This window comes from Salmo trutta, chromosome 27 (genome assembly GCF_901001165.1).
Source record: "Salmo trutta chromosome 27, fSalTru1.1, whole genome shotgun sequence".
Lineage (NCBI taxonomy): Eukaryota > Metazoa > Chordata > Actinopteri > Salmoniformes > Salmonidae > Salmo > Salmo trutta.
Window position 1 is genome coordinate 46,164,591 of NC_042983.1, and position 22,027 is coordinate 46,186,617.

The 22,027-nt window shown below is 48.7% G+C and overlaps 1 protein-coding gene and 2 long non-coding RNA genes across 3 annotated transcripts in view; 2 read left to right on the forward strand and 1 right to left on the reverse strand.

Annotated features, from left to right (window-relative positions):
• The window catches only part of LOC115165119 (protein RUFY3), a 49,580-nt gene extending 40,411 nt beyond the window's left edge, over nucleotides 1-9,169 (forward strand). The window contains exon 11 of the mRNA XM_029718152.1: nucleotides 6,756-9,169. Within this exon, the coding sequence (XP_029574012.1) occupies nucleotides 6,756-6,828 (73 nt within the window). The 3' untranslated portion in view covers nucleotides 6,829-9,169. The remainder of the gene's footprint in view (nucleotides 1-6,755) is intronic.
• LOC115165076 (uncharacterized) lies at nucleotides 4,665-5,390 on the reverse strand. Its single transcript, XR_003870070.1, has 3 exons — nucleotides 5,343-5,390; nucleotides 4,723-4,763; nucleotides 4,665-4,681 (listed from the first exon to the last, which is right to left on the reverse strand). It is a non-coding gene; the product is annotated as an uncharacterized LOC115165076 (long non-coding RNA).
• A 7,417-nt stretch (nucleotides 9,170-16,586) lies between the features above and the next one.
• On the forward strand, nucleotides 16,587-17,116 carry LOC115165197 (uncharacterized). Its single transcript, XR_003870097.1, has 2 exons — nucleotides 16,587-16,695; nucleotides 16,945-17,116. It is a non-coding gene; the product is annotated as an uncharacterized LOC115165197 (long non-coding RNA).
• Nucleotides 17,117-22,027: the final 4,911 nt, after the last annotated feature.

The following is a 22,027-nucleotide window of genomic DNA, read 5'->3' on the forward strand; positions in this document are numbered from 1 at the left end:
CTATATAACACCTGGAGAACAGGTAGGAGGGAGGGGCTATAAAACACCTGGAGAACAGGTAGGAGGGAGGGACTATAAAACACCTGGAGAACAGGTAGGAGGGAGGGACTATATAACACCTGGAGAACAGGTAGGAGGGAGGGGCTATAAAACACCTGGAGAACAGGTAGGAGGGAGGGACTATAAAACAGCTGGAGAACAGGTAGGAGGGAGGGACTATAAAACACCTGGAGAACAGGTAGGAGGGAGGGACTATAAAACACCTGGGGAACAGGTAGGAAGGAGGGACTATAAAACACCTGGAGAACAGGTAGGAGGGAGGGACTATAAAACACCTGGAGAACAGGTAGGAGGGAGGGACTATATAACACCTGGAGAACAGGTAGGAGGGAGGGACTATAAAACACCTGGAGAACAGGTAGGATGGAGGGACTATAAAACACCTGGAGAACAGGTAGGAGAGAGGGACTATAAAACACCTGGAGAACAGGTAGGAGGGAGGGACTATAAAACACCTGGAGAACAGGTAGAAGGGAGGGACTATAAAACACCTGGAGAACAGGTAGGAGAGAGGGACTATAAAACACCTGGAGAACAGGTAGGAGGGAGTGACTATGAAACACCTGGAGAACAGGTAGGAGGGAGGGACTATAAAACACCTGGAGAACAGGTAGGAGGGAGGGACTATAAAACACCTGGAGAACAGGTAGGAGGGAGGGACTATAAAACACCTGGAGAACAGGTAGGAGGGAGGGACTATAAAACACCTGGAGAACAGGTAGGAGGGAGGGACTATAAAACACCTGGAGAACAGGTAGGAGAGAGGGACTATAAAACACCTGGAGAACAGGTAGGAGGGAGGGACTATAAAACACCTGGAGAACAGGTAGGAGAGAGGGACTATAAAACACCTGGAGAACAGGTAGGAGGGAGGGACTATAAAACACCTGGAGAACAGGTAGGAGAGAGGGACTATAAAACACCTGGAGAACAGGTAGGAGGGAGGGACTATAAAACACCTGGAGAACAGGTAGGAGGGAGGGACTATAAAACACCTGGAGAACAGGTAGGAGGGAGGGACTATAAAACACCTGGAGAACAGGTAGGAGAGAGGGACTATAAAACACCTGGAGAACAGGTAGGAGGGAGGGACTATAAAACACCTGGAGAACAGGTAGGAGGGAGGGACTATAAAACACCTGGAGAACAGGTAGGAGGGAGTGACTATGAAACACCTGGAGAACAGGTAGGAGGGGACTATAAAACACCTGGAGAACAGGTAGGAGGGAGGGACTATAAAACACCTGGAGAACAGGTAGGAGGGAGGGACTATAAACACCTGGAGAACAGGTAGGAGGGAGGGACTATAAAACACCTGGAGAACAGGTAGGAGGGAGGGACTATAAAACACCTGGAGAACAGGTAGGCGGGAGGGACTATAAAGAACAGGTAGGAGGGAACAATACCTTAACACTACCCTAGTACTTACGGTCGGTAAGCACTAACCCCAACTCCGTTAATACATGAACAAGGTAGGGTTCACATGTAATTTCACAAGGGACGGTATGCATGTCATTTCACAAGGGAGGGTAGGCATGTCATTTCACAAGTCAAGTCAGATGGCATACAAATTCAAACCCCCAACTCAACTCAAATGTAAGGCTGTAAAACAGAAATTAAAAATAGCAAAATGCTTTGAACAGCCAAGTCTCTATTCTTCAAGGAAAGCCAATGCTCAATTCAGTACTGAATCCAAGTAATATATCCCCAAAATAAACAAAGACCAATTAATCCAAATGAGGAGATCTGACCAGTTCAGTAATATAACCCACAAAGCAAATAAACTAAGTAGAAATATTCCATATAAATAGCCTTCTTGTTACTTTACCGGAGTCAGACAATCCACAAATAGAAACCTCTTCTGAATGCTCCTGCACAAGTCTCACCTGTGCAGCACGAAAGAAAAGTATGCCTTCAAACTAACATTAGTTTCCAAGTCACCAAACATTTTCTCCAACCTCTATGCCCCTCAAACTAAACTCTGGACCACAAAGCCAGTTCCACAGTGTTTTTTTTTAGGGACTGATTTAGACCTGGGACACCAGGTGTGTGTAATTCATTATCATGTAGAACAGAGAACCAGCAGGCTCCAGACCTCTTACAGTAAGAGACGATAGATAATGTGGTTGTGAGGCGCCGTGTGACTCAATTGCTGAGCCTCCGGAGGAACACGGAGGCCAAATTAAGCCCAGTACCGCATCACCGTGTGCCGCAAATTTTGTAACAATGCGGAGGACTCCATATACCCTCCTTATTGACATGATTGGTTGACGGTAGGTGAGAGCAGCAGGTCCTGTATAAACACAAACTCACTTCCTTGACAACAGCTCTGCACTGCTCGGCGAAGCACAGTAAGTCTGAATGCCCTGACTTCTGCAGAGGCCATATCACCGTAAATGCGGAACGGTCAGTGGAGACGTCGGATTGACCGTGCAGCGCCATTAACAGTTAAAATACCCCTGCTCTATGCAGTCAAAATGCCCCCCCTTTTACTTAACAAATCAATTTTTATTGTCACATACACGTGTTTTAGCAAGAATTAGAATATATGAATATTTGGACAACAATGTCAGAGCGGCATAGACTAAGAATAGGATAGAATACAGTTTTACATATGAGATGAGTAATGCCAGATATGTAAACATTATTAAAGTGGCTAGTGTTCCATTTATTAAAGTGGCTAGTGATTTCAAGTCTATGTATATAGGGCAGCAGCCACTAATGTGCTAATGATGGCTATTTAACAGTCTGATGGCCTTGAGATAGAAGCTGTTTTTCAGTCTCTCGGTCCCAGCTTTGATGCACATGTACTGACCTCGCCTTCTGGATGATAGCGGGGTGAACAGGCAGTGGCTCGGGTGGTTGATGTCCTTGATGATCTTTTTTACCTTCCTGTGACATCGGGTGGTGTAGGTGTCCTGGAGGACAGGTAGTTTGCCCCCAGTGATGCGTTGTGCAGACCCCATCACCCCCTGGAGAGCCTTGCGGTTGTCGCCGGTGCAGTTGCCGTACCAGGCGGTGATACAGCCAGACAAGATGCTCTCAATTGTGCATCTGTAAAAGTTTGTGAGGGTTTGAGGTGCCAAGTCAAATTTCTTCAGACTCCTGAGTTTGAAGAGGCGCTGCTGCGCCTTCTTCACTACGCTGTCTGTGTGGGTGGACCATTTCAGTTTCTCAGTGATGTGTACGCCGAGGAACTTAAAACTTTCCACCTTCTCCACTGCAGTCCCGTCTGCTGTTTCCTGAAGTTCACAATCAGCTCCTTAATTTTGTTGGCGTTGGGTGTGAGGTTATTTTCCTGGTACCACACTCGCAGGGCTCTCACCTCCTCCCTGTAGGCTGTCTCGTCATTATTGGTAATCAGACCTACTACTGTTGTCGCCTGCGAACTTGATGATTGAGTTGGAGGCGTGCATGGCCACGCAGTCATGGGTGAACAGGGAGTCCAGGAGGGGGCTGAGCATGCATCCTTGTGGGGCCCCAATGTTGAGGATCAGTGAAGTGGAGGCATTTTTTTTCCTACCCTCACCACCTTGGGGCGGCCCGTCAGGATGTCCAGGACCCAGTTGCACAGGGCGGGGTTCAGACCCAGGGCCTTGAGCTTAATGATGAGCTTGAAGGGTACTATGGTGTTGAATGCTGAGCTATAGTCAATGAACAGCATTCTTACATAGGTATTCCTCTTGTCCAGATGGGACAGGGCAGTGTGCAGTGCGAGGGCGATTGCATCGTCTGTGGACCTATTGGGGCGGTAAGCAAATGGAAGTGGGTCTAGGGTGGCAGGTAAGGTAGAGGTGATATGATCCTTAACTAGTCTCTCAAAGCACTTCATGATGACAGAAGTGAGTGCTACGGGGCGATAATCATTTAGTTACCTTTGTTTTCTTGGGTACAGGAACAATGGTGGACATCTTGAAGCATGTGGGGACAACAGACTGGGATAGGGAAATAGTTAATATGTCCGTAAACACTCCAGCCAGCTGGTCTGCGCATGCTCTGAGGATGTGGCTTGGGATGCCGTCTGGGCCGGCATGTGAGGGTTGACACGCTTAAATGTCTTACTCACCTCGGCCCACGGGGAAGGAGAGCCCACAGTCCTTGGTAGCGGGCCGCGTTGGTGGCACTATGTTGTCCTCAAAGCAGGCAAAGAAGGTGTTTAGCTTTTCCGGAAGCAGGACGTCAGTGTCCGCGGTGTGGCTGGTTTTCCCTTTGTAATCCGTGATTGTCTGTAGATCCTGCCACATACGTCTTGTGTCTAAGCCATTGAATTGTGACTCCACTTTGTCTCTGTACTGACGTTTTGTCTGTTTGATTGCCTTACAGAGGGAATAACTACACTGTTTGTATTCAACCATATTCCCAGTCACCGCACTTCCACAGTAGATTAGAACAGGACGCATGAGTTTACCAAGCATTCAGAACTGCTTTCCAGGACTTAAAAGCAGCTCTGTCATTGGGATTCTTCATCTACTTTTTTATGCTTTTTTGTCAGTCTTAATCTTTTATCTGAGTCCCAGAAACCGGCCCTGAGTGAATTAGGCTTTCTGGCTGTGTTCTGTTTTAGATCCCACTGAAACAAAGCTCTTGACAGCCTCAGACCAGTGTGTTTATCAGGTCTAACCTCAGACCAGTGTGTATATCAGGTCTAGTCTGTCTAATAACCTCAGCCCAGTGTGTTTATCAGGTCTAGTCTGTCTAATAACCTCAGCCCAGTGTGTTTATCAGGTCTAACCTCAGACCAGTGTGTTTATCAGGTCTAGTCTGTCTAATAACCTCAGACCAGTGTGTTTATCAGGTCTAGTCTGTCTAATAACCTCAGACCAGTGTGTTTATCAGGTCTAGTCTGTCTAATAACCTCAGCCCAGTGTGTTTATCAGGTCTAGTCTGTCTAATAACCTCAGCCCAGTGTGTTTATCAGGTCTAGTCTGTCTAATAACCTCAGCCCAGTGTGTTTATCAGGTCTAACCTCAGCCCAGTGTGTTTATCAGGTCTAGTCTGTCTAATAACCTCAGCCCAGTGTGTTTATCAGGTCTAGTCTGTCTAATAACCTCAGCCCAGTGTGTTTATCAGGTCTAGTCTGTCTAATAACCTCAGCCCAGTGTGTTTATCAGGTCTAGTCTGTCTAATAACCTCAGCCCAGTGTGTTTATCAGGTCTAGTCTGTCTAATAACCTCAGCCCAGTGTGTTTATCAGGTCTAGTCTGTCTAATAACCTCAGCCCAGTGTGTTTATCAGGTCTAGTCTGTCTAATAACCTCAGCCCAGTGTGTTTATCAGGTCTAACCTCAGCCCAGTGTGTTTATCAGGTCTAGTCTGTCTAATAACCTCAGCCCAGTGTGTTTATCAGGTCTAGTCTGTCTAATAACCTCAGCCCAGTGTGTTTATCAGGTCTAGTCTGTCTAATAACATCAGACCAGTGTGTTTATCAGGTCTAACCTCAGCCCAGTGTGTTTATCAGGTCTAGTCTGTCTAATAACCTCAGCCCAGTGTGTTTATCAGATCTAGTCTGTCTAATAACCTCAGCCCAGTGTGTTTATCAGGTCTAGTCTGTCTAATAACCTCAGCCCAGTGTGTTTATCAGGTCTAGTCTGTCTAATAACCTCAGCCCAGTGTGTTTATCAGGTCTAACCTCAGCCCAGTGTGTTTATCAGGTCTAGTCTGTCTAATAACCTCAGCCCAGTGTGTTTATCAGGTCTAGTCTGTCTAATAACCTCAGCCCAGTGTGTTTATCAGGTCTAGTCTGTCTAATAACCTCAGCCCAGTGTGTTTATCAGGTCTAGTCTGTCTAATAACCTCAGCCCAGTGTGTTTATCAGGTCTAGTCTGTCTAATAACCTCAGCCCAGTGTGTTTATCAGGTCTAGTCTGTCTAATAACCTCAGCCCAGTGTGTTTATCAGGTCTAGTCTGTCTAATAACCTCAGCCCAGTGTGTGTTTATCAGGTCTAGTCTGTCTAATAACCTCAGCCCAGTGTGTTTATCAGGTCTAACCTCAGCCCAGTGTGTTTATCAGGTCTAGTCTGTCTAATAACCTCAGCCCAGTGTGTTTATCAGGTCTAGTCTGTCTAATAACCTCAGCCCAGTGTGTTTATCAGGTCTAGTCTGTCTAATAACCTCAGCCCAGTGTGTTTATCAGGTCTAGTCTGTCTAATAACCTCAGCCCAGTGTGTTTATCAGGTCTAGTCTGTCTAATAACCTCAGCCCAGTGTGTTTATCAGGTCTAACCTCAGCCCAGTGTGTTTATCAGGTCTAGTCTGTCTAATAACCTCAGCCCAGTGTGTTTATCAGGTCTAGTCTGTCTAATAACCTCAGACCAGTGTGTTTATCAGGTCTAACCTCAGCCCAGTGTGTTTATCAGGTCTAGTCTGTCTAATAACCTCAGCCCAGTGTGTTTATCAGGTCTAGTCTGTCTAATAACCTCAGCCCAGTGTGTTTATCAGGTCTAGTCTGTCTAATAACCTCAGACCAGTGTGTTTATCAGGTCTAGTCTGTCTAATAACCTCAGCCCAGTGTGTTTATCAGGTCTAGTCTGTCTAATAACCTCAGCCCAGTGTGTTTCTCTGTTTAATAAGATTCTCTTCACAGGGAGTTACAGCCAGCTACCAACCCTGCAATAACTACTGTCTTCCTCCTCTTCCTCTTCTTCTTTCTGTCCTTTTATCTCTCCATTTCTTTCATTTCTTGGTTCTCTTCCTGTCAGTGAGGAAGACTGTGTGAAGCAGGCCAGAAGCTTGAGTTCCAACGCAGGGAAGCTGCTTCGGAAGCAACTATAGGACTGTCCTCTCTTCCCCTTCGCTCCCCACAATTACACCCACATCATAGTTTCAGAAATCTGATTCCCAATCGAAACATAAAACCAAACTTTGCATAACATAGAAATGACTAAACCTGGGTATTTATTTTGATATTATATCTGTTGTGGTTAAACCTTTCATTTCTAACTGTTAAACAATCTTTTGTTTCCTAAAACTAAACAGCTTGCTTTCCAGACAGCATTACTTTGATTAGCAGCATGGACTGAGACAGGCTAGAGGGCGCCAGAGAGAGACTATCTTTCTGTTGTACTGAGACAGGCTAGAGGGCGCCAGAGAGAGACTATCTTTCTGTTGTACTGAGACAGGCTAGAGGGCGCCAGAGAGAGACTGTCTTTCTGTTGGACTGAGACAGGCTAGAGGGCGCCAGAGAGAGACTATCTTTCTGTTGTACTGAGACAGGCTAGAGGGCGCCAGAGAGAGACTGTCTTTCTGTTGGACTGAGACAGGCTAGAGGGCGCCAGAGAGAGACTGTCTTTCTGTTGTACTGAGACAGGCTAGAGGGCGCCAGAGAGAGACTGTCTTTCTGTTGGACTGAGACAGGCTAGAGGGCGCCAGAGAGAGACTGTCTTTCTGTTGGACTGAGGCAGGCTAGAGGGCGCCAGAGAGAGACTGTCTTTCTGTTGGACTGAGACAGGCTAGAGGGCGCCAGAGAGAGACTGTCTTTCTGTTGTACTGAGACAGGCTAGAGGGCGCCAGAGAGAGACTGTCTTTCTGTTGTACTGAGACAGGCTAGAGGGCGCCAGAGAGAGACTGGCATTCTGTTGTACTGAGACAGGCTAGAGGGCGCCAGAGAGAGACTGTCTTTCTGTTGTACTGAGACAGGCTAGAGGGCGCCAGAGAGAGACTGTCTTTCTGTTGTACTGAGACAGGCTAGAGGGCGCCAGAGAGAGACTGTCTTTCTGTTGTACTGAGACAGGCTAGAGGGCGCCAGAGAGAGACTGTCTTTCTGTTGGACTGAGACAGGCTAGAGGGCGCCAGAGAGAGACCAGACTATCTTTCTTTTGTACTGAGACAGGCTAGAGGGCGCCAGAGAGGGACCATCTCAGTACAACAGAAAGACAGGCTAGAGGGCGCCAGAGAGAGACTGTCTTTCTGTTGGACTGAGACAGGCTAGAGGGCGCCAGAGAGAGACTGTCTTTCTGTTGTACTGAGACAGGCTAGAGGGCGCCAGAGAGAGACTGTCTTTCTGTTGTACTGAGACAGGCTAGAGGGCGCCAGAGAGAGACTGGCATTCTGTTGTACTGAGACAGGCTAGAGGGCGCCAGAGAGAGACTGTCTTTCTGTTGTACTGAGACAGGCTAGAGGGCGCCAGAGAGAGACTGTCTTTCTGTTGTACTGAGACAGGCTAGAGGGCGCCAGAGAGAGACTGTCTTTCTGTTGGACTGAGACAGGCTAGAGGGCGCCAGAGAGAGACTGTCTTTCTGTTGGACTGAGACAGTCTCTCTCTGGCGCCCTCTAGTCTATCTTTCTGTTGGACTAGCAGTGCAGGGTGACTCCACTCACAGTTCTACATCTTTCTGTGTTAATATAGATATCAGACCCACAGTTGTAATGAATGTTCCCTGATAAGAGGTTTGGGATGTCTGCCATTTTAGTAAGAGAGAGGTTACTGTTCTGAAAAATCAAAATGGATGCTGTTATTTCTTGTACATCGACACACCCAGACGCCCCCTACAGTGGCATACCGTAGGTCCTTAGACCAGCCCAATGCCACGTACAGCCTGTCCTTAGACCAGCCCAATGCTACGTACAGCCTGTCCTTAGACCAGCCCAATGCTACGTACAGCCTGTCCTTAGACCAGCCCAATGCTACGTACAGCCTGTCCTTAGACCAGCCCAATGCTACGTACAGCCTGTCCTTAGACCAGCCCAATGCTACGTACAGCCTGTCCTTAGACCAGCCCAATGCTACGTACAGCCTGTCCTTAGACCAGCCCAATGCTACGTACAGCCTGTCCTTAGACCAGCCCATCGCTACGTACAGCCTGTCCTTAGACCAGCCCAATGCTACGTACAGCCTGTCCTTAGACCAGCCCAATGCTACGTACAGCCTGTCCTTAGACCAGCCCAATGCTACGTACAGCCTGTCCTTAGACCAGCCCAATGCCACGTACAGCCTGTCCTTAGACCAGCCCAATGCCACGTACAGCCTGTCCTTAGACCAGCCCAATGCCACGTACAGCCTGTCCTTAGACCAACCCAATGCTACGTACAGCCTGTCCTTAGACCAGCCCAATGCTACGTACAGCCTGTCCTTAGACCAGCCCAATGCTACGTACAGCCTGTCCTTAGACCAGCACCATTGCTACGTACAGCCTGTCCTTAGACCAGCCCAATGCTACGTACAGCCTGTCCTTAGACCAGCCCAATGCTACGTACAGCCTGTCCTTAGACCAGCCCAATGCCACGTACAGCCTGTCCTTAGACCAGCCCAATGCTACGTACAGCCTGTCCTTAGACCAGCCCAATGCTACGTACAGCCTGTCCTTAGACCAGCCCAATGCTACGTACAGCCTGTCCTTAGACCAGCCCAATGCCACGTACAGCCTGTCCTTAGACCAGCCACTGAGCAGCCCTCTCTCTCTCTGGCCTCCTGCACTGTTAAGTGATAATGCCTGAGAAGCCCGTGTTTGGAGGACATATTGGCACGGGTGTTGTTTGGCCTGTGACGAAGTTGAGGCAAACCGTGTATTCGTACCGTTTCATCTTTCCACAAGATATAGTCTTTACAGAAATCTAGGGTTGCTACCCAAGCCGGCTGGTCGTTCGTTCTATTGGTTCGGTTACCAGAGACGCGACCCAGTCATTCAGTCTTTTTGTTCTGTATCTATGGACTCGACCCAGTCGTTCAGTCTTTTTGTTCTGTATCTATGGACGCGACCCAGTCGTTCAGTCTTTTTGTTCTGTATCTATGGACGCCACCCAGTCATTCAGTCTTTTTGTTCTGTATCTATGGACTCGACCCAGTCGTTCAGTCTTTTTGTTCTGTATCTATGGATGCGACCCAGTCATTCGTTCTAAATGTTCCATTGCCAGACTGGCAGGTAACGTTCTTATCCCATGCTTGCTAGCTAGCCAACTACGGCTAACTTAGTCACGTCAAAAAAGTGCAGCCAGATAACAGCAAAGTAGCTGTATTTGCATTTGTTTAAGCTGTTTTCTAGTGACATTTATTTGGATACATTCATAAGAATGAGCAAAAGAAGTGTGATTTTTGCCTGGCAAGGAAAATGTGCTCACTCGTCAGGACACTGTTGTTCAGAGGAGTTAGCCAAAAACACAGCTAACATAATCACTTCAAACTGAAGCCAGAAAGACTGCGACCTGCGATCTAGCTGCACTTCATTTGACCCTTTTTATATTAACATTTTGTTTGTATATATCCATAAAAATTATGCTGATTCATGACTTGGACTGGCTGAGTCCCGACCCCTACACTTTCATTACTATGGGACAGCTGGAGATGGAATTTCAATATTGAAGCAATGTTGCAAATGTCAGAGAGACAGACAGCAAGGTTTATATAAATCTTCTCTGTTGAAAACCAACTGCTAGTTTAAAAGAAATGGGAGATGTCTAGAAGCTTCTTACTGAAAATGTGAAGGGTCAGTCCAGGTCAGCATGACAATAAAGCAGTCTCCGAGCACAGCAAGGCTAAATGACATGACGTGTCTGTGGACGTCACCTGTAGTCAATACTAGCATAATAAAAACGATTCAATCAAACTTCTTCTACTTGTCTGCTTTTCCTGGATGATTGGAGGGGAGCGTCTGTTCTCCTGGATGATTGGAGGGGAGCGTCTGTTCTCCTGGATGATTGGAAGGGGAGGGTCTGTCATTCTCCTGGATGATTGGAGGGGAGGGTCTGTCATTCTCCTGGATGATTGGAGGGGGAGGGTCTGTCATTCTCCTGGATGATTGGAGGGGGAGCGTCGGTCATTCTCCTGGATGATTGGAGGGGAGCGTCTGTTCTCCTGGATGATTGGAGGGGGAGCGTCTGTCGTTCTCCTGGATGATTGGAGGGGAGCGTCTGTCGTTCTCCTGGATGATTGGAGAGGGAGCGTCTGTTCTCCTGGATGATTGGAGGGGGAGCGTCTGTCATTCTCCTGGATGATTGGAGGGGAGCGTCTGTCGTTCTCCTGGATGATTGGAGAGGGAGCGTCTGTTCTCCTGGATGATTGGAGGGGAGCGTCTGTCGTTCTCCTGGATGATTGGAGGGGAGCGTCTGTCGTTCTCCTGGATGATTGGAGGGGAGCGTCTGTCGTTCTCCTGGATGATTGGAGGGGAGCGTCTGTCGTTCTCCTGGATGATTGGAGGGGGAGGGTCTGTTCTCCTGGATGATTGGAGGGGAGCGTCTGTTCTCCTGGATGATTGGAGGGGAGGGTCTGTCGTTCTCCTGGATGATTGGAGGGGAGCGTCTGTTCTCCTGGATGATTGGAGGGGAGGGTCTGTCATTCTCCTGGATGATTGGAGGGGAGCGTCTGTTCTCCTGGATGATTGGAGGGGGAGCGTCTGTCGTTCTCCTGGATGATTGGAGGGGAGCGTCTGTCGTTCTCCTGGATGATTGGAGAGGGAGCGTCTGTTCTCCTGGATGATTGGAGGGGGAGCGTCTGTCGTTCTCCTGGATGATTGGAGGGGAGCGTCTGTCGTTCTCCTGGATGATTGGAGAGGGAGCGTCTGTTCTCCTGGATGATTGGAGGGGAGCGTCTGTCGTTCTCCTGGATGATTGGAGGGGAGCGTCTGTCGTTCTCCTGGATGATTGGAGGGGAACGTCTGTCGTTCTCCTGGATGATTGGAGGGGAGCGTCTGTCGTTCTCCTGGATGATTGGAGGGGGAGGGTCTGTTCTCCTGGATGATTGGAGGGGAGCGTCTGTTCTCCTGGATGATTGGAGGGGAGCGTCTGTTCTCCTGGATGATTGGAGGGGAGCGTCTGTTCTCCTGGATGATTGGAGGGGAGCGTCTGTTCTCCTGGATGATTGGAAGGGGAGGGTCTGTCATTCTCCTGGATGATTGGAGGGGAGGGTCTGTCATTCTCCTGGATGATTGGAGGGGGAGGGTCTGTCATTCTCCTGGATGATTGGAGGGGGAGCGTCGGTCATTCTCCTGGATGATTGGAGGGGAGCGTCTGTTCTCCTGGATGATTGGAGGGGGAGCGTCTGTCGTTCTCCTGGATGATTGGAGGGGAGCGTCTGTCGTTCTCCTGGATGATTGGAGAGGGAGCGTCTGTTCTCCTGGATGATTGGAGGGGGAGCGTCTGTCATTCTCCTGGATGATTGGAGGGGAGCGTCTGTCGTTCTCCTGGATGATTGGAGAGGGAGCGTCTGTTCTCCTGGATGATTGGAGGGGAGCGTCTGTCGTTCTCCTGGATGATTGGAGGGGAGCGTCTGTCGTTCTCCTGGATGATTGGAGGGGAGCGTCTGTCGTTCTCCTGGATGATTGGAGGGGAGCGTCTGTCGTTCTCCTGGATGATTGGAGGGGGAGGGTCTGTTCTCCTGGATGATTGGAGGGGAGCGTCTGTTCTCCTGGATGATTGGAGGGGAGGGTCTGTCGTTCTCCTGGATGATTGGAGGGGAGCGTCTGTTCTCCTGGATGATTGGAGGGGAGGGTCTGTCATTCTCCTGGATGATTGGAGGGGAGCGTCTGTTCTCCTGGATGATTGGAGGGGGAGCGTCTGTCGTTCTCCTGGATGATTGGAGGGGAGCGTCTGTCGTTCTCCTGGATGATTGGAGAGGGAGCGTCTGTTCTCCTGGATGATTGGAGGGGGAGCGTCTGTCGTTCTCCTGGATGATTGGAGGGGAGCGTCTGTCGTTCTCCTGGATGATTGGAGAGGGAGCGTCTGTTCTCCTGGATGATTGGAGGGGAGCGTCTGTCGTTCTCCTGGATGATTGGAGGGGAGCGTCTGTCGTTCTCCTGGATGATTGGAGGGGAACGTCTGTCGTTCTCCTGGATGATTGGAGGGGAGCGTCTGTCGTTCTCCTGGATGATTGGAGGGGGAGGGTCTGTTCTCCTGGATGATTGGAGGGGAGCGTCTGTTCTCCTGGATGATTGGAGGGGAGGGTCTGTCGTTCTCCTGGATGATTGGAGGGGAGCGTCTGTTCTCCTGGATGATTGGAGGGGAGGGTCTGTCATTCTCCTGGATGATTGGAGGGGAGGGTCTGTCGTTCTCCTGGATGATTGGAGGGGGTGGGTCTGTCGTTCTCCTGGATGATTGGAGGGGAGGGTCTGTCGTTCTCCTGGATGATTGGAGGGGGAGCGTCTGTTCTCCTGGATGATTGGAGGGGGTGGGTCTGTCGTTCTCCTGGATGATTGGAGGGGAGGGTCTGTCATTCTCCTGGATGATTGGAGGGGGAGCGTCTGTTCTCCTGGATGATTGGAGGGGAGGGTCTGTTCTCCTGGATGATTGGAGGGGAGCGTCTGTTCTCCTGGATGATTGGAGGGGAGCGTCTGTTCTCCTGGATGATTGGAGGGGAGGGTCTGTTCTCCTGGATGATTGGAGGGGAGCGTCTGTTCTCCTGGATGATTGGAGGGGGAGCGTCTGTTCTCCTGGATGATTGGAGGGGAGGGTCTGTTCTCCTGGATGATTGGAGGGGGAGCGTCTGTTCTCCTGGATGATTGGAGGGGAGGGTCTGTTCTCCTGGATGATTGGAGGGGGAGGGTCTGTTCTCCTGGATGATTGGAGGGGAGCGTCTGTCGTTCTCCTGGATGATTGGAGGGGAGCGTCTGTTCTCCTGGATGATTGGAGGGGAGGGTCTGTTCTCCTGGATGATTGGAGGGGAGCGTCTGTTCTCCTGGATGATTGGAAGGGGAGGGTCTGTCATTCTCCTGGATGATTGGAGGGGAGGGTCTGTCATTCTCCTGGATGATTGGAGGGGGAGGGTCTGTCATTCTCCTGGATGATTGGAGGGGGAGCCTCTGTCGTTCTCCGGGATGATTGGAGGGGAGCGTCTGTTCTCCTGGATGATTGGAGGGGGAGCGTCTGTCGTTCTCCTGGATGATTGGAGGGGAGCGTCTGTCGTTCTCCTGGATGATTGGAGAGGGAGCGTCTGTTCTCCTGGATGATTGGAGGGGGAGCGTCTGTCGTTCTCCTGGATGATTGGAGGGGAGCGTCTGTCGTTCTCCTGGATGATTGGAGAGGGAGCGTCTGTTCTCCTGGATGATTGGAGGGGAGCGTCTGTCGTTCTCCTGGATGATTGGAGGGGAGCGTCTGTCGTTCTCCTGGATGACTGGAGGGGAGCGTCTGTCGTTCTCCTGGATGATTGGAGGGGAGCGTCTGTCGTTCTCCTGGATGATTGGAGGGGAGGGTCTGTTCTCCTGGATGATTGGAGGGGGAGGGTCTGTTCTCCTGGATGATTGGAGGGGAGCGTCTGTTCTCCTGGATGATTGGAGGGGAGGGTCTGTCGTTCTCCTGGATGATTGGAGGGGAGCGTCTGTTCTCCTGGATGTTTGGAGGGGATGGTCTGTCATTCTCCTGGATGATTGGAGGGGAGGGTCTGTCGTTCTCCTGGATGATTGGAGGGGGTGGGTCTGTTGTTCTCCTGGATGATTGGAGGGGAGGGTCTGTCGTTCTCCTGGATGATTGGAGGGGGAGCGTCTGTTCTCCTGGATGATTGGAGGGGGTGGGTCTGTCGTTCTCCTGGATGATTGGAGGGGAGGGTATGTCGTTCTCCTGGATGATTGGAGGGGGAGCGTCTGTTCTCCTGGATGATTGGAGGGGAGGGTCTGTTCTCCTGGATGATTGGAGGGGAGCGTCTGTTCTCCTGGATGATTGGAGGGGAGCGTCTGTTCTCCTGGATGATTGGAGGGGAGGGTCTGTTCTCCTGGATGATTGGAGGGGAGCGTCTGTTCTCCTGGATGATTGGAGGGGGAGGGTCTGTTCTCCTGGATGATTGGAGGGGAGGGTCTGTTCTCCTGGATGATTGGAGGGGAGCGTCTGTCGTTCTCCTGGATGATTAGAGGGGAGCGTCTGTTCTCCTGGATGATTGGAGGGGGAGGGTCTGTCGTTCTCCTGGACGATTGGAGGGGAGCGTCTGTCGTTCTCCCGGACGATTGGAGGGGAGCCTCTGTTCTCCTGGATGATTGGAGGGGGAGCGTCTTCTCCCGGATGATTGGAGGGGAGCGTCTGTCGTTCTCCTGGATGATTGGAGGGGAGCGTCTGTTCTCCTGGATGATTGGAGGGGGAGCGTCCGTTCTCCTGGATGATTGGAGGGGGAGCGTCTTTTCTCCTGGATGATTGGAGGGGGAGCGTCTGTTCTCCTGGATGATTGGAGGGGGAGCGTCTGTTCTCCTGGATGATTGGAGGGGGAGCGTCTGTTCTCCTGGATGATTGGAGGGGGAGCGTCTGTTCTCCTGGATGATTGGAGGGGGAGCGTCTGTTCTCCTGGATGATTGGAGGGGAGGGTCTGTTCTCCTGGATGATTGGAGGGGGAGCGTCTGTTCTCCTGGATGATTGGAGGGGAGGGTCTGTTCTCCTGGATGATTGGAGGGGGAGGGTCTGTTCTCCTGGATGATTGGAGGGGAGCGTCTGTCGTTCTCCTGGATGATTGGAGGGGAGCGTCTGTTCTCCTGGATGATTGGAGGGGGAGGGTCTGTTCTCCTGGATGATTGGAGGGGAGCGTCTGTTCTCCTGGATGATTGGAGGGGAGGGTCTGTCGTTCTCCTGGATGATTGGAGGGGAGCGTCTGTTCTCCTGGATGATTGGAGGGGAGGGTCTGTCATTCTCCTGGATGATTGGAGGGGAGGGTCTGTCGTTCTCCTGGATGATTGGAGGGGGTGGGTCTGTCGTTCTCCTGGATGATTGGAGGGGAGGGTCTGTCGTTCTCCTGGATGATTGGAGGGGGAGCGTCTGTTCTCCTGGATGATTGGAGGGGGTGGGTCTGTCGTTCTCCTGGATGATTGGAGGGGAGGGTCTGTCGTTCTCCTGGATGATTGGAGGGGGAGCGTCTGTTCTCCTGGATGATTGGAGGGGAGGGTCTGTTCTCCTGGATGATTGGAGGGGAGCGTCTGTTCTCCTGGATGATTGGAGGGGAGCGTCTGTTCTCCTGGATGATTGGAGGGGAGGGTCTATTCTCCTGGATGATTGGAGGGGAGGGTCTGTTCTCCTGGATGATTGGAGGGGAGCGTCTGTTCTCCTGGATGATTGGAGGGGGAGGGTCTGTTCTCCTGGATGATTGGAGGGGAGGGTCTGTTCTCCTGGATGATTGGAGGGGAGCGTCTGTCGTTCTCCTGGATGATTGGAGGGGAGCGTCTGTTCTCCTGGATGATTGGAGGGGGAGGGTCTGTCGTTCTCCTGGACGATTGGAGGGGAGCGTCTGTCGTTCTCCCGGACGATTGGAGGGGAGCCTCTGTTCTCCTGGATGATTGGAGGGGAGCGTCTGTCGTTCTCCTGGATGATTGGAGGGGAGCGTCTGTTCCCCTGGATGATTGGAGGGGGAGCGTCTGTTCTCCTGGATGATTGGAGGGGGAGCGTCTGTTCTCCTGGATGATTGGAGGGGGAGCGTCTGTTCTCCTGGATGATTGGAGGGGGAGCGTCTGTTCTCCTGGATGATTGGAGGGGAGGGTCTGTTCTCCTGGATGATTGGAGGGGAGGGTCTGTCGTTCTCTTTATGTTCATCCTGGCTTCATTTCCCTGTTTATCTTCTGTTGATTTTATCTTCTGTTCATTTTATCTTTAGTTCATGAAGTCTTGTGTAGTTTTCATCCCCCCACCCCTACCCCACCCCTCCCCCTTCCCGGTTCAGATCCCGTCAGGTGGAGACGGAGAGGGACCAGGCAGGGCAGGATAACAGAATGCTCTACAGCTGGAGGTGGAACAGCTCAGGAAACACAGGTAACTATGGGGGGGTGACACAAGACTGGCCCACTCTGCTGCTCTGTATCCTCCAGGCTATCGCTATAACAACTCTCTTATTGTGTGTGCTGTTATGTATCCTCCAGGCTATCGCTATAGCAACTATCTTATTGTGTGTGCTGTTATGTATCCTCCAGGCTATCGCTATAGCAACTATCTTATTGTGTGTGCTGTTCTGTATCCTCCAGGCTATCGCTATAGCAACTATCTTATTGTGTGTGCTGTCAGGTCATGTTTGGAGCTGGAGCTGAGAAAAGGGAAGGGTGGAGGTAGCCAGTACACAGACCCTGTGTCTGGGGAGAAGATGGCCTCAGCCCCCCAGAGAGACCATGAAACACGTGGGCGACATCCGGAAGGTACAGCACCCTGCTCCTAGCTCCTTCACAGGGAATTTAAACTGTAAAAAAAAAAAAAACATCTTGAACATTCATGTTTTCAAGCTCATCTGATAATGATGATGTTTGTTATAAGACCTGGAGGCAGTGAAGAAGGATAATCATCAACGATGTACTGTGGTAGATGATACGAGCAGTGCAGGGTCGAACATGTAGGTAAAGCTTTAGTTAGCTATCAAATCAAATTTATTTATATAGCCCTTCGTATATCAGCTGAAATCTCAAAGTGCTGTACAGAAACCCAGCCTAAAACCCCAAACAGCAAGCAAAGCATGTGAAAGAAGCACGGTGGCTAGGAAAAACTCCCTAGGAAAAACTCCCTAGAAAGGCCAAAAACCTAGGAAGAAACCTAGAGAGGAACCAGGCTATGAGGGGTGGCCAGTCCTCTTCTGGCTGTGCTGGGTGGATATTATAACAGAACATGGTCAAGTTGTTAAAATGTTCATAAATGACCAGCATGGTCAAATAATAATAATCATAGTAGTTGTCGAGGGTGCAACAAGCACGTCCGGTGAACAGGTCAGGGTTCCGTAGCCGCAGGCAGAACAGTTGAAACTGGAGCAGCAGCATGGCCAGGTGGACTGGGGACAGCAAGGAGTCATCATGCCAGGTAGTCCTGAGGCATGGTCCTAGGGCTCAGGTCCTCCGAGAGAAAGAAAGAAAGAGAGAAAGAGAGAATTAGAGAGAGCATATTTAAATTCACACAGGACACCGGATAAGACAAGAGAATACTCCAGATGTAACAGACTGACCCTAGCCCCCCGACACATAAACTACTGCAGCATAAATACTGGAGGCTGAGACAGGAGGGATCAGAAGACACTGTGGCCCCATCCGATGATACCCCCGGACAGGGCCAAACAGGCAGGATATAACCCCACCCACTTTGCCAAAGCACAGCCCCCACACCACTGGAGGGATGTCTACAACCACCAACTTACCGTCCGAAGACAAGGCTGAGTATAGCCCACAAAATCTCCGCCAAGGCACAACCCAAGGGGGGGGCGCCAACCCAGACAGGAAGACCACGTCAGTGACTCAACCCACTCAAGTGACGCACCCCTCCCATGGACGGCATGGAAGAACACCAGTAAGTCAGTGACTCAGCCCCTGTAATAGGGTTAGAGGCAGAGAATCCCAGTGGAAAGAGGGGAACCAGCAAGGCAGAGACAGCAAGGGCGGTTCGTTGCTCCAGCCTTTCCGTTCACCTTCACACTCCTGGGCCAGACTATACTTAATCATAGGACCTACTGAAGAGATAAGTCTTCAGTAAAGACTTTAAGGTTGAGACTGAGTCTGCGTCTCTCACATGGGTAGGCAGACCATTCCATAAAAATGGAGCTCTATAGGAGAAAGCCCTACCTCCAGCCGTTTGCTTAGAAATTCTAGGGACAATTAGGAGGCCTGCGTCTTGTGACCGTAGCGTACGTGTAGGTATGTACGGCAGGACCAAATTGGAAAGATAGGTAGGAGCAAGCCCATGTAATGCTTTGTAGGTTAGCAGTAAAACCTTGAAATCAGCCCTTGCCTTAACAGGATGCCAGTGTAGGGAGGCTAGCACTGGAGTAATATGATCAAATTTTTTGGTTCTAGTCTGGATTCTAGGAGCCGTATTTAGCACTAACTGAAGTTTGTTGTGTGCTTTATCGGGGTAGCCGGAAAGTAAAGCATTGCAGTAGTCCAGCCTAGAAGTAACAAAAGCATGGATTAATTTTTCTGCTTCATTTTTGGACAGAAAGTTTCTGATTTTTGCAATGTTACGTAGATGGAAAAAAGCTGTCCTTGAAACAGTCTTGATATGTTCTTCAAAAGAGAGATCAGGGTCCAGAGTAACGCCGAGGTCCTTCACAGTTTTATTTGAGATGACTGTACAACCATCCAGATTAATTGTCAGATTGAACAGAAGATCTCTTTGTTTCTTGGATCCTAGAACAAGCATCTCTGTTTTGTCCGAGTTTAAAAGCAGAAAGTTTGCAGCCATCCACTTCCTTATGTCTGAAACACAGGCTTCTAGCGAGGGCAATTTTGGGGCTTCACCATGTTTCATTGAAATGTACAGCTGTGTGTCGTCCGCATAGCAGTGAAATTTAACATTATGTTTTCGAATGACATCCCCAAGAGGTAAAATGTATAGTGAAAACAATAGTGGTCCTAAAACGGAACCTTGAGGAACATCGAAATTTACAATTGATTTGTCAGAGGACAAACCATTCACAGAGACAAACTGATATCTTTCCGACAGATAAGATCTAAACCAGGCCAGAACTTGTCCATGTAGACCAATTTGGGTTTCCAATCTCTCCAAAAGAATGTGGTGATCGATGGTATCAAAAGCGGCACTAAGATCTAGGAGCACGAGGACAGATGCAGAGCCTCGGTCTGACGTCATTAAAAGGTCATTTACCACCTTCACAAGTGCAGTCTCAGTGCTATGATGGGGTCTAAAACCAGACTGAAGCGTTTCGTATACATTGTTTGTCTTCAGGAAGGCAGTGAGTTGCTGCGCAACAGCTTTTTCTAAAATTTTTGAGAGGAATGGAAGATTCGATATAGGCCGATAGTTTTTATAATTTCTGGGTCAAGATTCGGCTTTTTCAAGAGAGGCTTTATTACTGCCACTTTTAGTGAGCTTGGTACACATCCGGTGGATAGAGAGCCGTTTATTATGTTCAACATAGGAGGGCCAAGCACAGGAAGCAGCTCTTTCTGTCACGTCCTGGCCAGTATAAGGGTTAATTAGTATTGTAGTTTGGTCAGGACGTGGCAGAGGGTATTTGTTTTATGTGGTTCAGGGTGGTGTGTTTCTTAAAAGGGTGGTTGAATAAGTATTCCGGGGTTTTTGGGCACTGTTTGGTTTTCATGTGTTTCTATGTTTAGTCTAGTGTGTGTGGTTGTATGTTGAGTTAATTGGGGTTGGACTTCCAATTGAAGGCAGCTGTTTGGTGTTGCCTTTGATTGGAAGTCCTATATTAGTTGGGTGTGTTTGTCTTGTATTTTGTGGGAGATTGTTCTGTGTGTAGCCTTGTGCCTTACCAGACTGTTTTTTGTCGATCGTAATTCTGTTTGTTATTTTGGGTGTTCATTTTGATAGTTAATAAAAGTCAAGATGAGCTTACTCATACCTGCTGCGTTTTGGTCCTCCTTCACCGACGACAACCGTGACACTTTCAGTAGTTTAGTTGGAATAGGGTCCAGTATGCAGCTTGAGGGTTTGGAGGCCATGATTATTTTCATCATTGTGTCAAGAGATATAGTACTAAAACACTTTATCTCCCTTGATCCTAGGTCCTGGCAGATTTGTGCAGACTCAGGACAATGGAGCTTTGGAGGAATACCCAGATTTAAAGAGGAGTCCGTAATTTGCTTTGTAATGATCATGATCTTTTCCTCAAAGAAGTTCATAAATGTATTACTGCTGAAGTGAAAGCCATCCTCCATTTGCGAATGCTGCTTTTTAGTTAGCTTTGCGACAGTATCAAAAAGAAATTTCGTATTGTTCTTATTTTCCTCAATTAAATTGGAAAAATAGGATGATCGAGCAGCAGTAAGGGCTCTTCGATACTGCACGGTACTGTCTTTCCAAGCTAGTCGGAAGACTTCCAGTTTGGTGTGGCGCCATTTCCGTTCCAATTTTCTGGAAGCTTGCTTCAGGGCTCAGGAATTTTCTGTATACCAGGGAGCTAGTTTTTTATGACAGATGTTTTTAATTTTTAGGGGTGCAACTGCATCTAGGGTATTGCGCAAGGTTAAATTGAGTTCCTCGGTTAGGTGGTTAACTGATTTTTGTCCTCTGACGTCCTTGGGTAGGCAGAGGGAGTCTGGAAGGGCATCAAGGAATCTTTGGGTTGTCTGAGAATTTATAGCACGACTTTTAATGCTCCTTGGTTGGGGTCTGAGCAGATTATTTGTTGCAATTGTAAACGCAATAAAATGGTGGTCCGATAATCCAGGATTATGAGGAAAAACATTAAAATCCACAACATTTATTCCATGGGACAAAACTAGGTCCAGAGTATGACTGTGGCAGTGAGTAGGTCCAGAGACATGTTGGACAAAACCCACTGAGCTTTAACTTGTACAATGTATTAGTGCACGTTTGAGTAAAGTTTAGTCCTGTTAATCAGTGTAAAAGTATCACAGCCTTGCTCAATAACAGTTTAATCAGTATAAAAGTATCATAGCCTTGCTCAATAACAGTTTAATCAGTAAAAGTCTCATAGCCTTGCTCAATAACAGTTTAACATACCCCTCTCTCTCTGAGGATGAGCAGGTAAGACTATGTTAAACTGATTCATACTTTAGTTCTAGTATATACTCAGATCTATACATCTACATAGGATCTATACATCTACATAGGATCTATACATCTACATAGGATCTACATAGGATCTATACATCTACATAGGATCTACACATCTACATAGGATCTATACATCTACATAGGATCTATACTCAGTGTTATACATCTACATAGGATTTATACATCTACATAGGATCTATACATCTACATAGGATCTATACTCAGTGTTATACATCTACATAGGATCTATACATCTACATATGATCTATACATCTACATAGGATCTATACTCAGTGCTAAACATCTACATAGGATCTATACATCTACATAGGATCTATACTCAGTGTTATACATCTACATATGATCTATACATCTACATAGGATCTATACATCTACATAGGATCTATACATCTACATAGGATCTATACATCTACATATGATCTATACTCAGTGTTATACATCTACATAGGATCTATACATCTACATAGGATCTATACATCTACATATGATCTATACATCTACATAGGATCTATACATCTACATAGGATCTATACATCTACATACGATCTATACATCTACATAGGATCTATACATCTACATAGGATATATACTCAGT